This window comes from Papaver somniferum, chromosome 3, assembly GCF_003573695.1.
Source record: "Papaver somniferum cultivar HN1 chromosome 3, ASM357369v1, whole genome shotgun sequence".
In the NCBI taxonomy this organism is placed as follows: domain Eukaryota; kingdom Viridiplantae; phylum Streptophyta; class Magnoliopsida; order Ranunculales; family Papaveraceae; genus Papaver; species Papaver somniferum.
Genome location: NC_039360.1, coordinates 160957378 through 160974512, shown reverse-complemented (window position 1 = coordinate 160974512; position 17135 = coordinate 160957378). Strand labels below are relative to the sequence as shown.

The window sequence follows — 17135 nt, the reverse complement described above, 5'->3', positions numbered from 1 at the left end:
TTGTACTGAACTAAGAGCAAGGTTAATTAGGGGTCTCTTTAGACAACTAACAGCTCTTTTCAACATGATTAGCAACTTCCCTCAGTAAACCCATGTCTTCATTCATTTCTATATATAAGGATAAAATTAGTTTATTGGTTCTTTGGCTTTTACAAATACAAGCTCATTAGGTGTAACTATGTACATGATAATGACTCCAACACGACCAGAACCAGACCTGGTCTTCTGTGCTTATGTATAATTGCATCTTATTATTATAATTAATTATGACTATACCTTCGTTTACATGGCATGGTCTTCTGTGCTTATGTTTAAGAAGTTGTGCAAAACTTCCAAATCTGGAGATACAATTAAGGAAGAAAAAACCATAAAGGTACATAACAGAACTATAATACTACAATCTAATTTAATGAGAACCAGCAAGATAGAAAGAGAGAGGGGATTGCATCAAATAACTACCAAAGCAAGGCCATATTTCATATCATGCAAAGATTACATGAAATATATAATCCTGGGAACAAAGAACGAAGATCTGACTTAAAACCGAATATGCTTCAAGATTTTGAGCATGTGTGAATTAGTTCTTAGAATCAATTGAAAGAGCCTAGTACTGCATAAAAATAAACTGGCAAGTATATATTATGTAAAAGATTTGGAAAGGATACTAGAACGAGTGGAAAATAGAAGATCCAGTTGGTGCAAGAGTTTCAGGCCTATCAAAGTCACGCATGATTTCATCTACTTCTCCATCTTGAAGCTGCAATAAAAAATCAACACTATACCAATTAAACAATGCTAAACGCAAAAGAAAAAGCAAGATAAACTTTGATAAATACACACTTAACCAAGTTCCTATTGAAACAAATGTATAAAATCAAGAATCATGCATGGATTGGGACAGTTAGACAAACCTTGAGTCTCTGTTTGCTATCCTTGTCACAAAATTGAAGGCACCATCTGATTCAGTTGTTGTAAATGTGTGATGAACCTGCAATGACCACATAAAGTTATCAGGCAAAATGTGAAAGATGAAATCCAACCTACTATTAACAGCCTAGTAGCTATCTGTATCTCACAAACAAAAATAAACAAGAAAACTTAATAAACAGGACATAATATATCTATTGAATCACAGTTATCACTCAGCTCCGGTGTTGCTACAAATCAGCACCACTACCACCACCACCACCTTTAGTTCCCACTCCATACTACAACGAATCACAAGCAAGGGAGCCTTCCATAGCTTGTTGATATCCCGATCCTGATTTGAATCATTCAACTGTCAAATATATATGACTAAAAACATGAAAGACGTAAGGCTACTTTGTGGTTATGTATCATATCCAATCATATCCTATATGCTCTAAACAAACTAGAAACACAACAATAACAACTTACAAAGAAAATAATAGCAAAAACATTAACCTCCATCAATTCAAGAAAAACCCTAAATAAAAAGGAGCAAAAAAGTTAAAAACCAAACCTTGGATTTCTTCAACAGATTCAATAGACTTGCATGTTCTATAAACCCATTTTTTTATCACACCTTTATACCACTTACAGGGATATTGACTACTGGGCTCTTCAAAAACTCTAGCAATGCCTCCAGTGGCCCAAGTGTACATTGATGCTTGAACACATACACCTGTACCACTCTTGTCAATCTTGCTCATGACGGACATCATGTCTTGCATTGTTGCTTCCTTAACGTCTTCAACATCGTCATCAGGAACCACCACATACAGATCAGTGCCTACAACGACATGATCAAGGCCCTGAAAAGAGTTTTAAGACGAAAACCCATTTAGAATTTAATAGAGATATAATTTGGAACTACCAATGTGCATCAACCAAAACCAAATGGAAAACAAACATTACCTGAGCATTGATTTTCACACCCTGGGCAGCTTTGAGTTCTTTGTGATGCAGATAAGAGCCCTGGGGCAATAAATCATGCATCAGTATAGTTGAAGATTATACTATTACATATTGAAGATTAGACAATACAAATACAGTTGTAAGATAGTTAGGACTAGTTGTAAGTTAAAACAAGATAAGTAAGGTTAGCATTTACCAATGGTCGTGTGTTACGGTACTACAAGTTCAATACAGAGTTTCATTATGTGTACACTCTTGACTCGCACAGACCGACAAACATTTAACATCTTAACATCTAGCATTAACTTTCCATGTAAAATAAAACACACGTGGGAATGAACATAATTGTAAACAAAGTATTCACCTTTATCCGTAGCTCCTTCATTGGATGTGCTGTCAGTAGAGCATGAATAGTGGTAACAATTTTCCCATATTAACATTAACAAGGAAAAATAAGATTTTTTTAACAAAAAAAAGTGTTAGTTATCATTGTAGTTGCATGAATTTACATACTGAATCACATACCTGCGTACCACAAACCACAATCTGATCCCCCTTATGAAGCAGTCCATTTGCTAATACCACGCCAATAGTTGTCCCCTGACCTTCAATAGCCTTAACCTCCAACACCGTGCACGGAAGAACAGTCACAATGTTAGATAGGAATCCAAAATTCTTATCAACTGGTATAAGAAGATAGAAATAACCTGAATTTCATTGGTGAACATAAGCTTCTCCACCAGAGTTTTCTCAGTCCACTTAACCAATAATAACAACAAATCTGGGATTCCTTCACCTCTGTTACAATCACAAAAAAGAAACTATAAATCTGCCAGAAATTTTTTTCTCTAAAAATGTAAAAGCAATTAAGATTTCTTGTTTAAGAAATCTAAAATCATGCTCGGCGTCGGGTTCGACGAACTCACCTGATTGCACTTATTGGAACAATACTGTAGGTTTTCCCATTTCATTATTTTTGTAATACAACTCAGTATTCAGACCCTGTACTTTACACTGAGTAATGATCTGCGAAAGGAAAATAAGAAACAAATAAGTTAATCTACATCCTACCATGTCTGACACCACAAAAGTCTGAGATTTATCTTCACCTGTGTGAGCCTCCAAATTGAATTTCATCTGGACATCTTAGATGCTGCTTCATGGCTTTGAAAACAGGTTTTTCTTTCACGTATTCCAACCAGATAATCTATCGACCTTTGGAAATTAAAGAGATAAAAAATCAAAGCACTGAAATTATGGTAAGACAAGCTAAAATTTTAAAAGCAGTTTAGTTGTAATTTTTTTTAGCCATTGAACTGGTACATAATTTTCAGGGGATTTGTACCTCCCTAACACCAAACAAAAAAAATCAGTAAGCATTTGAAATCTGAGCCTTTGGTCACATCAACACCGTATGAATAACTTTGACAATAAAGAAAAATCAAATCTTTAGAAAATATGATATCAAAGCTTAATGAAATAACACAAAATCAAAACAAACTTCTCTTAATTGATGTAATTCGACTCATAGGTCAACAGACTATTTATATGATTAAAAAACTTGACTCTCAAGTAAAAATACTTTCCTAACATAATCAAACTCTAACAAAGAAACTTGTAGACAATTTCACGTAAACAAACTCTTAAAACTCGTCATACTTGCAACCCAAGTAAACTTCTAAATACCGTACCACTGTGTCAACAATACTTGTTGATCCATTCACATCGTGTCAGTTTTACCATCTGATCCAACCACATTCTGTCAACTCTCATAGTTGATCAACACTACTGGATCAACAACACTTGTTGATCCTTTCTGTCTTCTTCATAGTATCTTGGTTTATTCTTGAACATCCTCCCTTAAACCAAGATACTCTTTTCTAATCATTCCCAATTTTCCATGCGAGTAAATGAAAGTGTTAGACTTCAAAGACTTGGTGAAAATATTAGCCACTTGCTCTTCACTCTCAACAAACTCAACAACTATCTCCTTATTGCTTACAAGATCTCTGATGTAATGATATTTGATATCAGTATGCTTACTTATTCCATGAAGTACTGGATTCTTAGTTAGTGAAATTGTCGACTTATTATCACAAACTATTGTTGTTGGTGTTGTTTTTCTTGAAACAAAGACTTCAGCAGCATTCTTAACCATACAGCCTGTGTAGCACAGTTGCTAGCAGCTATATACTCACTTTCTGTTGTAGATACTGCAACAACTTGTTGCTTCTTAGATGACCAAGAGAAAAAATCAGTTCCCAACTGAAAACCATAACCTGATGTACTTCTTCTTCCTTCTGTATCTCCAGCCCAATCACTATCAATGAAACCAACCAACTTTGGATCTTCTGAGACAGTATAAAAGATTCTCATGCTTGTTGTTCCATTTACATACTTCAGAATACGTTTTGCAGCTTGTAAATGTGATTGTCTTGGAGATTCCATAAACCTACTAACCAACCCAATTTCATACAGGATATCAGGTCTTGTAGCAGTCAAATATCTTAAACATCCAACAAGACCTTTAAAGTCTGTTGGATTCACAAGCTCTCCTGATCCATCTTTTGTCAACTTAAGTCTCTCTTCTACTGGTGTTAGAATTGGATTACAGTTATCCATCTTGAAATGCTTCAAAATTCTTTCAGCATACCGTTGTTGATTAATGAAAATTCCTATTTCAGTTTGTTGTACTTCAATACCAAGAAAGTATGACATCAAACCAAGATCTGTTATCTCAAACTCCTTCACCATATCCTACCTGAATTTCATTGATCATCTCAGAACTATTTCCAGTAAATATGAGATCATCCACATACAAACATACTATAATATGATTGCCAAGAGTATCAGCTTTCAAATATAAAGTATGCTCATATGGACATCTTGTAAATCCTTTCTTAAGAAAATAAGAATATATTATTGTATACCAAGATCTTGGTGCTTGTTTCAAACCATACAAAGCTTTGTTTAGCTTGTATACTTCATTCTCCTTCCCCTCCATAATGTAGCCAGTTAGTTGTTCTACATAAACTTCTTCTTCTAATACTCCATTCAAGAATGTTGACTTCACATCCATATGAAATATCTTCCAATGCTTTTGTGCAGCTAAAGCAATGATCATCCTTACTGTATCAAGTCTTGCAACTGGTGCAAATACTTCTGAATAATCAACTCCTTGTCTTTGTCTATAACCCTTAGCTAATAACCTTGGTTTTAGTCTTTCTATTTCACCATTTGACTTGTATTTTGTTTTGTAAACCCAGTTAACACTAATAAGATTCTTACCTGGTGGAAGTGTTGTTAGTTCCCAAGTATTATTATTCTCAATTGACTCCAATTCTTCATTCATGGATTGAATCCAACCTTGTTTTTTAGAAGCTTCTTCATAAGCTACAGGATTACAATCTCCAAATAGTGCAAAATTCACTACTTCATCATCAGTATGTTCATCATCCCTTGATACAACATAATCTTTCAACCTAGAAGGTATGATATATTTTCTTCTTGGTCTTGTATTTTCTTGTTGTGTTATTGCTTCAGTTCTTGCTTCTTTATGTTGTTCGTCAACATTGTCTTGAGCTTACATTTCTTCCTCAACTACAATTGGAATTGTTCTGACAGCAGCAGGTGGATCAACATTTCTTGTTGATCCAATGTTATGTGGATCAACATCCCTTGTTGATCCATTGTTATGAGGATCAACATTCTTTATTGATCCATCATTCCAATTCCATTTTGAATCTTCATCAAATATCACATCTCTACTTATAACTATTTTTCTAGTTTCTGGATTATATATCTTGTAACCTTTTGTCACTGAACTGTAACCAACAAGAATACATTTTTCACTCTTATCATCCAACTTCTTTCTAAGTTATTTTGGCACATGTGCATATGTAATGCACCCAAAAATTCTCAGATGTCTTACACTTGGTTTTACACCTCTCCAAGCTTCTTCTGGTGTTATATTTTTCAAACTATTTGTAGGACATCTGTTAAGTCAATATATTATTTTATCTACTGCATAACCCCCGAAATTCTCTGGTAAACCTTTTGTTCTTCTTATAGTTATTGTCATCTCTATTATAGTTATGTTCTTTCTCTCTGCTAGACCATTCTGTTGAGGTGTATATCTTGCTGATAACTGATGTAGAATACCATGTTCCTCCATGAAACCATCAACAACAGTATATTATGTTCCTCTATCAGTTCTTAATATCTTGATTTTTTTTACCAATTTGTTTCTCAGCATAAGCTTTGAAACTTCTAAAAGCATGAAAAGCATCACTCTTTTGTTTAAGCAAATATACCCATGCTTTCCTACTAAAATCATCAATGAAAGTTATGAAATAGTTATTACCTCCATGTGATGTCACTTCTATAGGACCACACAAGTCACTATGAATGATCTCCAACTGTTGTTCGGCTCTTCTGGCTTTGTTAACTGGAAATGGATCTCTATGCTGCTTGCCAAAGATACAATTTTCACATCTTGATTCTGGAATTTGTAAACTGTTAAAGTTCACATGTCACATCCTCTTATACCATAACCAAGTATCATTATGCACCCTAGTACTGTAACAACTTTCCTTTTGACGTTGAATGTTCAAAGGAAATAACCTGTTTCTGGTCATCTGTAATTTAGGAATCAATCTTCTTCTTCTATCTCTGATGAAACACAAACCATTGTAAATATTCATAGAGTATCCTCTTTCAGATAGTTGTCCCATACTCAGCAAGTTTTGATGTAATCCTGGTACATAAAACACATCCATGATATATGCTTTTGAACCATTCTTAAGAACAATTTCAATTCTTCCTTTTCCTATAACTGGAATTGTTGAACTGTTACCAAACTTCAATGTGGATCTTACAGACTCATCTAGTCTATCAAATAAATCTTTTCTGCCACACATATGATTGCTGCAACCTGTATCCAAATACCACTTGAGTTGAGGTTGTTCTTCTGCTGTATGACATGCTAGTAACATATTTTCATTCTTCTGCTTCTGCTTCTTCTTCTTCTTCTTCTTCTTCTTCTTGACTTTCAGCAATATTAGCTTTGGAATTTGATTTATAATTATTTTCAGAAGTCTTTCTAGGTGTTGGACACTCTGTAGCAAAATGTCCAAAATCTCCACAGTTGAAACACTGAATTTTTGATTTATCAACTGGTTTTATTCCTTGATAACCTCCAGTATTAGATCTTCCTCCATTATTTTATCTTTCTTGAAACCTTTCAGCATTAGGTTTTCCTTGGTTGCTTCTCCAGATAACTTGACTTTGAAGGCTTCTTCAACTTGTTTAACAACAACTGTCTGCTCTAGTAATCTTTGTTCATAGGCTTGTGATGAACCCAATAAGTCATTAAGGGTCATAGTTGTAACTGTGTTGCGTTCCTTTATAATAGTCACCTTTGATTCAAATTTCTCTGGAAAACTTCTTAATATCTTTTCAACAACTGTTGAATCTTCTACAGTATCACCATTAGCCTTCATCCCATTAACAAGATTCAAAATATTTGAGACAAAATATGATATTTTTTCAGTACTTTCCATCTGCAATAATTCATACTTTCTCTTTAGGTTTGAAATATAACCTTCTTGACCTTGTCAGACCCTGTGTAGTAGCTTATCAATCCATCCCATGTTATTTTCACATATTTAATGTAGATAACTCTATCCATTAGAGATTCATGAATACCTTGATGAAGAATATAGGTAGCTTTAAAATTCTTCTACTTATTTTCAGTTAATAGAGTTAGCGCAGCTCCTTCAACTACAGCTCCTTTTGCTGGTTCTGCAAAAACATCTTTCACGATATCCCATACCTCTTGATATATGAAAATATTCTCCATCTGCAACCTCCAGTATTCAAATTTTTTACCTTCAAACACAGGTACCTTGATTGAACTTAAACTCGTCATCTTCTTCAACTTAACTTCTCATACCCACAGCCCTAGAATCTGATACCAGTGCTCTGATACCAGATGTAGAAAATTTGATATGAAAGACTTAATGAAAGAACACAAAACTAAACTCAAAACAAACTTCTCTTAATTGATGTAATTTGACTCATGGCTCAATAACTTATTTATATGATTAACAAACTTGACTCTCAAGTAAAAAGACTTTCCTAACATAATCAAACTCTAACAAACAAACTTGTAGACAATTCTCACGTAAACAAACTCTTAAAACTCGTCATACTTGCAACCCAAGTAAACTTCTAAATACCGTACCACTGTGTCAACAATACTTGTTAATCCATTCACATCGTGTCAACTGTACCAGTTGATCCAACCATATTTTGTGAACTCTCATAGAACAACACTTGTTGATCCCTTCTGTATTCTTCATAGTATCTTGGTTTATTCTTCAACAAAATCAAATAAAGATGGTGTAGTAGTTATATCTGAAAATGTTGAGAAGTCCAAGTGAGGATGATAATTGGTCTTATAATAACTCCTACGACAAAAATCAGAAGAAATTTAAAACCCTACAAACCAAATCACAAAGAATAAAAAGAGAAAGGGGCGAAATTAGGTTTTCAAAGAAATTGGTTTAGGTGAGTTTATATTGAAGGAAATAGCATTCAATCAAACATAATACAGACGGATCTGGAGAAATAGAGAAGAAAATGGTTGTTTTTAACCTGTTCATGTTGAATCTTCAAAACCAAACAACATACTAGAGTTTAAGAACAAATTAGGGTTTTATGAAATTTACTTGCAATTGAATTTTCTTTTTCAAGTGATCTGATTGAAACAATTTGGACCTCGGTCGAGAGAACAATGGTGCAAACTTGCAGAGAGAAAAAGAAATAGCTGAGGTATTACTGCGAAGGAAGAAAAAAGGAGATGAGCCGAGGTGAGAGAGAGAGTGAGAGATAAATAATAATATAGATATGAAGGGATAAGGATAATGGGCGCCTAGAAAATTGAACCATAGAAAAAGCTAGGTTCGCTGGTCACAGTGGGGGTCGGTGAGCGAGCAATAAAATAATAATAAAATATTCATACAACAACCAACTTAGGCCCTCTAAAATGTGCTCCGGATATTTTTTTATATCTATGACTGTTTTGACCGGTCAATGGTCAATTGACCGCCATTGAGGGTCGGGATGTGGGTCATAAAAACCCTATAACCAATCTTTCGTAAATATGTATCATAACTCATGTATCAGTCATAATTCTATGAATCCAATTATTATTAGTTATCTTTCATCTTGATTTTTCACTGCATATTCACCCAAATAGTATCCAGTTAGTTTAGGAAAAATCACTTATTGCTGAACTGAAATGACAATTGCAAACGTTGAGTTCCTTTCAGTTATTGATGTTAAGTTCAGGTTTGAGTTCCTTTCACTTATTCTAAAGTTATTTATAATTGGAGTGTGTGGTTTTCAATTTCAGGCTAAATATGGCAAGTAAATCCATTACCACTAGATATTGTTTCTCAATCTCAGACTGTCACTGAAGCTCAGACTGCCGCTCAAGATCCGAAGAAATATATTGCTTGGGAATGGGCTGAAAGCACTTCTAAAAGAAACACCCTTATTTGTAAGTTATGTAAGAAAATAATATCTGGGGGAATCACTAGGTTCAAATTGCATATATTGAGTAAGCGAGCGGAAGTTACAGGATGTCCTAATGCAACTAGAGAAATTATTTCCAAGATTAGAGATTTCTGTTTTGTCTCAATGCCAATATTTGTATGAACTGCTAAATGTTAACATCTCTACTGGTATTCATGTAATGAACTGTTGTATTTTCATGGGAAACATCTAATTGAAACTACTGAGTACTCGAACAATTAGTACTCAGTTCATGAACTGTTAAATGTTAAATGTTAAGAATTTCAAAAAAAAATCTTAACTCTTATATCCTCCTTCCAATATAATTCAGGATATGTGTCTTGTTTCCGAGTAAAGTCAAAGACTACAAATATTCATCACTTTTTTATGTTTTTTCTTAATAAGATGTAGTACTACAAGTGAGGTGTCAGGAGATTGAATGGTGCTTACGTTGTGTTTATCACTGTTGTATGTTTCAACAAATGGAAATGGGCGTCATCTTATTAACTTCGTGGTAAATTTTCCAAAAGGATCATTCTTCTTGAAGTCGGTGAATGCATCATCATGAACGAATAATCAATTTTACATAGTTGAACTTGTTAATAAGGTGATTGAAGATGTTGGGATTGGTAATATTGTACAATTTATTAGTGATAATGGTTCTAATTTTAAGGCTGCTGGGAAGCTTTTAATGATTGGTCACCCAACCTTATATTGGATTCCGTGTGCTTCCCACTGCGTCAACTTAATGCCGGAAGATCTTGGTAAGAAGCTTACACCGATAACAAGAGTTGTCACTCTAGGTACGAGAATTGTTACATACATTTATGCTCATTTTCAAGTGTTAAAATTGATGAGAGAAATGACAGGGAAGAAAGAGTTGCATCGGTCTGCAAAGACTAGATTTGCAACCCAATATTATACACTTGAAAGCCTTGTTGAGCATAAAAATGCATTGCAAATGATGTTTGTCAATGAGACGTGGACACAGTCTAATGCAACTACAGAAGTTGTGGGGAAAATGATTGTTAATATTGTTGCTAGTGGTGCATTTTGGGCGCACTGTGATTTATCTTGTAATATGTTGAAAGTTGAAACCTTTAATAGATGTCGTAAGAATGGTGAATATCGAGCTGAAGCCAACTATGCATGGGTGTTATATATGAAGCAATGAGATTGGAAAGGAAAGGCTACATATAACATTTAGAGAAGATAAAGGGACTATGTACAAGATCATGGCTATTGTTAATGAAAGATGGGAGGACCAGTTAGATCACCCTCTCCATGCAACAGCGTGGTAATTGAACCCGTCTATATTTTATAAGATTACGCAAGAAGAAATGGACAGTAGCTCAAATTATTCGTAGCTAAAAAGAGGACTTTTTAATGCAATGGAAAAGCTCATAACTGACGAAAACGATCATGATAAAGCTATAAATCACTTGATATTGTACAATGATGTGTATGCAGCGTTAGGAACGCGAGCTGCAGTCATAAGCAAGGATACTACAACACCTTGTAAGTTTTTTCTTATTTAAAACATAGCTAACAAAAAAAGTACAATTACTTTATTATAGTTCAAGGATACTACAACACCTTGTAAGCTTTTTCTTATTGGCTTGGTATTTATTACGGATGATTGGTGGATCACTTACGGCGGGATGGATGTTCCAGAACTCCAAAAAATTTGCGATAAGGGTCTTGATCCAAACTTGTGGTGCTTCATCGTGTGAGAGAAATTGGAGCATATTCGGCGATGGAAGTACTCAATCCTTTATAATTGTTACATGTTCATATATGAGAATTAGGCAACGAAATTATTAGACTTGAATGTTGATAGACAAAGAGTGGTAGACTAGCAGTAACAAGATAAGTTAAGCAATATGTTTTCATGTCAAACAAACAAAAACATTCTTGTTCTCTTCTTAGATAACTATTAGACTTTTCAACTGACAGTAGTACTCTTCTATTTGTAACTTCTTCTTATGTGCATTGATATGTCGTTTTTCGCCCATCAGATGCATACAAAGAAGCGCAGTCGTTTCTTATAACAAAAGTTGAATGACTGTGTTTATTTCAATGCAATAAGAAATTGCAGCGCAGATACGAAGAAATACAAAGACATAATTCTGGGGGCCTGAAATCCCTTTTTTTTTGATGCACTTGATGAAGACCCTGAAATCCCTATTTTTCTTGGATGCACTTGATGAAGAAGATAACTGGTTGGACCCTGAGAACTTGAGTGATTTGCTTCATCAAGATGATGAGTTTACAGGTGCTCAAGCGAACCATGCTATGGCTATCAGTTCAGGACCAATTACAAGTAGTAGCCGACGAGTTCCTAGCAGCCACTCTCCAATTGATGACGTGGACGATGAATTTGATTCTGATTTTAATTTTGAAGCTCGAGTACCTTCCAGTGAGGGATTATATGGTGTTGGAAGTCCTTCGGCTGATCCTGCAAGCGCTATTATGGGTGATCTCCTTTAGAAATCTAACTAGTATGACGCCCATGTTTTTTGCCTCTAATTCTGATTTCCAGAGATGTAATTAATGTCAGACTTGGTATATCACTAACGTTTTTTGTCTTTTGATATGATTTCTTGAACTATTAGTTCAAGAAAGTAACTCCACTAATTTTGGTAATTTCGGTATATGTGGTGGATGTAATTACTGTAAATGTGATGGTGATGGGCTAATAGACATTTCTGCCAATGCTTGGTTTTGTTGTTAACGGTATAAGCCTCTAATCAGCTCTTATTTTGTAAGATTGAAATAAGTTTACAACAATAATTAATTTTCTATTATGTTTACATTATCTTCCACTATAATTATATCAATATATTTTTTGTTTGATAAATAATAAATATTAAAAAAATATATTAATAGTGTATCGCTTGTATATGACCTGGCTTGTACAATACCGATACACGATATTGACTACCTGCGTCTTAGGCTGGTCCAAGGCTGCATTTGCCACGCTATACTCCCAATTTCATCCTCAGTTGGAGGATGAATAAGATAACCATTCTCCTCAGTAGAAATACATGGTTGAGTAGCATTAGGAAAACTAATTTCAGTTGGGTGATTAGTAGTTTTACTAATTTTAGCAAATTGATCCAAATACCCATGTTATTTTGCAGACAATATATTTGTGTTTAGAAACCGGTACGTACACCAATGGCCAAAACCCTTGCATGATTTCCATTAATGATACTCGCGCATTATTTGAAATTTTGAATCCACCATTTCAATGGAAGGAAGTCTTAATCCAATATAGGAAATTGAACTGGAAGTTTTGTTTCATGGGCCAATGGGCTCACCCATTTTTCTTCGTTTTATATTCTTTCAAATGCCGGCCCAAAACCAACATACAGAAGAAAGAATTTCCAGCGGCCCTGTTTGTTTGTTTAATGTTTGTTCATGTTCAGCGTTGATTGGATTTATCTCTGAAGGTATATGAGTCGGTCGTTTTAATTGAGCACTTACGTGCTGAATCCAGATGTAGTCAGTCCACTAATTTCGAAGGAGTAATTGAGCACTTACGTGTTTTAATTGAGCACTTACGTGTTTGTTGGATTGGAAGTCATTGTTTATATATCGTCCACAACTTCCCACAACACCTAGTACTCATATTAAACTCGGAGCAGTATAATGTACAGTTTTTAAGTGTGCTGATGATTAAGTGACAAGGTGATATAAACGTATGACACTAGGTATGAGTTTAGACGATGAACTACCTGACAAAAAACTGAAGTACTCAACACATTATTCTTACAAAAACTGAAGTGACACTAGTTATTAGTTGCACTTTTTATTTACTTACAAAAGTAAGTTTGCTCCGAACATATCCTACAACATATTATTCTTCCACTATTTGTGTCCTAGATTTTATCTTGGAGACCATATCCTACAACATATTATTCTTCCACTATTTGTATCCTAGATTTTATCTTGGAGACCTTGCCGTAATAACCATGTAGTTTCTTGCCTTGCTTAAGAACATTCTTTCTCATACAATTCACTAGCATATTTCCAGTTCATAACCTTCCATATGTTCTTCAGATAGTCTGGTTTCACATTTTTGTACTGCAACAAAAAGAGACACTCACACAACTCAACTACGAAAAACTGAATAACTAGTATTGTCTATGTTGAGACAATCAATTCCATACTTTCAGGGTAGTGGTTTTACCAAACATCCAAAACATTTGACTTAAAAACTACTTAAGAACTGACAGGGAAGGAAATGGAAACTTGATGTCACCTGTAAATAGTAAGCATGCTCCCAAACATCAACTCCTAGCAAAGGTACCAATGTTGCTCCTTTAGTAACCAGTGGATCCTGTAATGGTTGTTGAAAATATGATTTTATTCCTCCCTACCAGGACCAACGCTACATGGATTCAATGAATACATTTCAAAAAACAGCGCTGAACTACGTACCAGGACCAACGCTACATTTCACAGTTTTGAAGGGGAATAAACTTGTGTTTACACAAACCGACTATTGCAAGATCAAGAATTGAACTACTTGTCTTATAATATTCCCTTCTCCCTTTTAATAGTATGGGGAAGTTTTCAGTTTCTTGTCATAATTTCATAACCATGAAACTCATGACCTTCTATGAAATTAGGAATGATTCTCGTCAATTAATGCATATCAGCAGACGGACACAGTGGACGCGTGGTTCACACTGAGAACACCAACCAAGGCTCCAAATTCTAATAACTTTACCTAATTACTTTGTAATCTTAACACCAAAACAATGCATTCATGCCAAAATTCGTGTCTAGTCTAGCATAATGTCATAGTAAAATATAAATGGATTATAGACATAGTTTAAAACCAGCATAATGTCAAAAATTCAACACGGACAAACTACCTAAATGGATCATAGACATAGTAAAACACGAGTGTCATCAAAAGTGTGCCCTACAATTAACAGAAGCTTAGTAAAACTTGCCTGATTAGCTGTGGTCTGAACCACAAGCCTCTTCATCTCTTTATCTAAACCTAGCCACTGCAAAATTCAAGAAAAAATCATGAAAAAAACAAATAATTGCTTCAAACAATAGTTATCGGTGAATGAAAATTTACAATCAACCGTGCATTCACACTTTATACAGGCACTTGGCAGACGAAGGGTCAAAGCATGCACTGGTTGAAAGCTCAAGCGCCACTGCAAATGGTATAAACAGCACTTTTTTGGGAAAAATAAACCGAACTCTGTAAAGCTAAATTACTCACCACCCAGCCAGACCCTTGTAAGGCAGCACCTTCGGCATTGATTTTCTGCACTAATTTTTCAAGAGAACCATAATTAGTGTCAATAGCCTCGCCAAGTGCCCCAATTGGAGGCTCACCACCCCCTTCCTGCCATGTATTTCAAAAGAACAAATTCACAGATACTCAAAGCAATAGTGAATCCATTATTTAGATGATAAAGAAGGCAAGAATGCTAACTTACATTGACAGGAATGAGATTTTTCCAGAAAATAGAATGGTTGATGTGACCACCACCATTGAATTTAATCGAGCTTTGCAGTTGAACAACAGTCTGAGAATCTCCGTTCTCCATGGCTTCATGCAATTGCTCAAGAGCCTTATTGTAATTAGTTATATAAGTTTGATGGTGTTTTTGGTGATGCAGTTGCATGATTTCTCCACTAATGACTGGTTCAAGTGCACTATAATCATATGGAAGATCAGGAAGTGAGAATGTTTGAAACTCCCTGCAAAACCCAGATCTCAGAATCTGTGATTTCAACCCTGTTAGAGATTTTTTGCTGAGTAGGGTTCGAATAGAAGCCATTGGTGATGGATTCTCGTCCTAAACTCAACCGGAGATGAGGAAAATGAGATTTTTTTTTTTTTGTCAAAGTCAAGAGAGTTGCATGGTTTTATGGAGGTTGAAGTGGCGACACGAAGTATGAAAAATGGCGACACTTGTACAAAGTAGGGAAGCTTATATGAAACGGCAAACAGGCATGAGGTGTTCATGGTGGATCAGCCTGACATTCGGGGACAGGGCGGTTGCCCGTTGCCCCATGATTTGCACTGATTTCTCTCGTGAAGTTTTGCTTCTGTTGTGATTTGTGACCGGAAAAATGTACCTCCTCAGTGAGCTCATCTTTAAGTTTTGGTTCCCTGAACATTTGAAGTTTGAACATCAAACATTACTACACGAAACTTCTAAACGATTTTTTTTAAAGAAAAAAGTGATTATGGGTGAGTGAATTATAGCTGTGGACCACAACTTAAGAGTTTCACAATGCAGTAAATCAATCTCCAGTGTGGACGGAACTGATTAAACAAGGCTCAATACTAACAAATTTCAGATCAGATGTTCAAGAAAAGTAAAATACAGAACAACCACTTTCTCTAAAAGCGCTTACAATCGATGTACTTGCTAAGTGGTACCACGTGTATTGATTTATTTAAAATAGAAACGTGAATTACTAAGAATTATTCCCTCAGTTTCAAAATAATAGGCAAATTTAATGTGTAATTTGTGTATAAAACCAGTTTATTCTTTTGAAACAGAGATAAAATAGAAACGAATAAGAATACTGTAAATAGATGTTTTCCACTTCCAAAATTCCACCATTCTACAGCAGAAACGAATAATTTGAAGTCTAAAACTTAAATCAGAAACGGACCCTTAGCCAACAAAGCCAGACCTCTGTTAGTCTGTTACATAAACTTTCACTTATCTCCATACGAAAAAACACATTAAATCTAAATAACCATTTTTACTAAAAGGGAAAATCCAAATATATATTAAGAAGGTTATTATTGGGGCGTCACATTCCACTAGAAAGGCTTCACTTAATAAGACAAAAACGGGTCACCATAAGTAATATAAAAAAACCCTTATCTCAAATAATTTTTTAATGACCAAACAACTCTTGTTTATCTAATTTTAATTTAGTTTAATTATTATCTAATCTAATTAGATTAAGAAGATGAATTTTGTTATATACTTGTGAATTCTAGGACAAAGTTTTTGTGGGAAGAAAAACTAGAGAGAAGATAAAAAAGAAAAATTTTGGAGAATTTTTTTTCAAAACCTAGATTTTTTGATTCACTCAACCAAAATGGATGAAACAAGTTACCAATTCGAGGTGGGTGAATCTTTGTATGATAGAGAAAACAAGTTTTACATTCCTCATGTTGGAGACCAAGAGATTGATGATTTGTTAGATGGTAGAGAGGGTTTGACAAAAAGTGATGATGAATCTCAACCAATTGAACCAATAAATCAATAAAGTGAAGAACCAATGGTTGAAAATCAACAGGTACATCTCTAAACTATCTCCCATGGGTTCAATTTCGGTCAAAACTAGCTTATGTACGTAAAAAGCTTGATATTTTTAGACTTTTATGGAATATTACGGTTGGGTTGGGCTTCGTTTCCAACCGTAATTAAATTTTACGCCTGGGTTTGGAAGAGGGTCGAGCTTCGTTGCCAACCGTAAGTTTGGTTTACGCCTAGGTTTGGAATAAATCCAAGCGTAACTGGTTTCCAATAGGACAAAACCAAAATTACGTCTAGGTTAGATTTTCCATCCAAATCCAGACGTAAATAGTTTTTGCATGGGTATTTATTACTTGTTTTACGTCTAGGTTGGGGTTTTGGATTTGCAATCGTAAGTAAAGACGTCTAGGTTGTATT

The 17135-nt window shown here is 34.8% G+C and overlaps 1 protein-coding gene across 1 annotated transcript; it reads right to left on the bottom strand.

The window, feature by feature from the left end:
• Positions 1–13452: 13452 nt before the first annotated feature.
• LOC113360239 (superoxide dismutase [Mn], mitochondrial-like) lies at positions 13453–15272 on the bottom strand. The gene is made up of 5 exons (XM_026603771.1): positions 14928–15272; positions 14708–14833; positions 14424–14480; positions 13724–13801; positions 13453–13545 (listed from the first exon to the last, which is right to left on the bottom strand). Exons 1-5 carry the CDS (start codon positions 15270–15272, stop codon positions 13453–13455), a joined length of 699 nt encoding a protein of 232 aa, XP_026459556.1.
• Positions 15273–17135: the final 1863 nt, after the last annotated feature.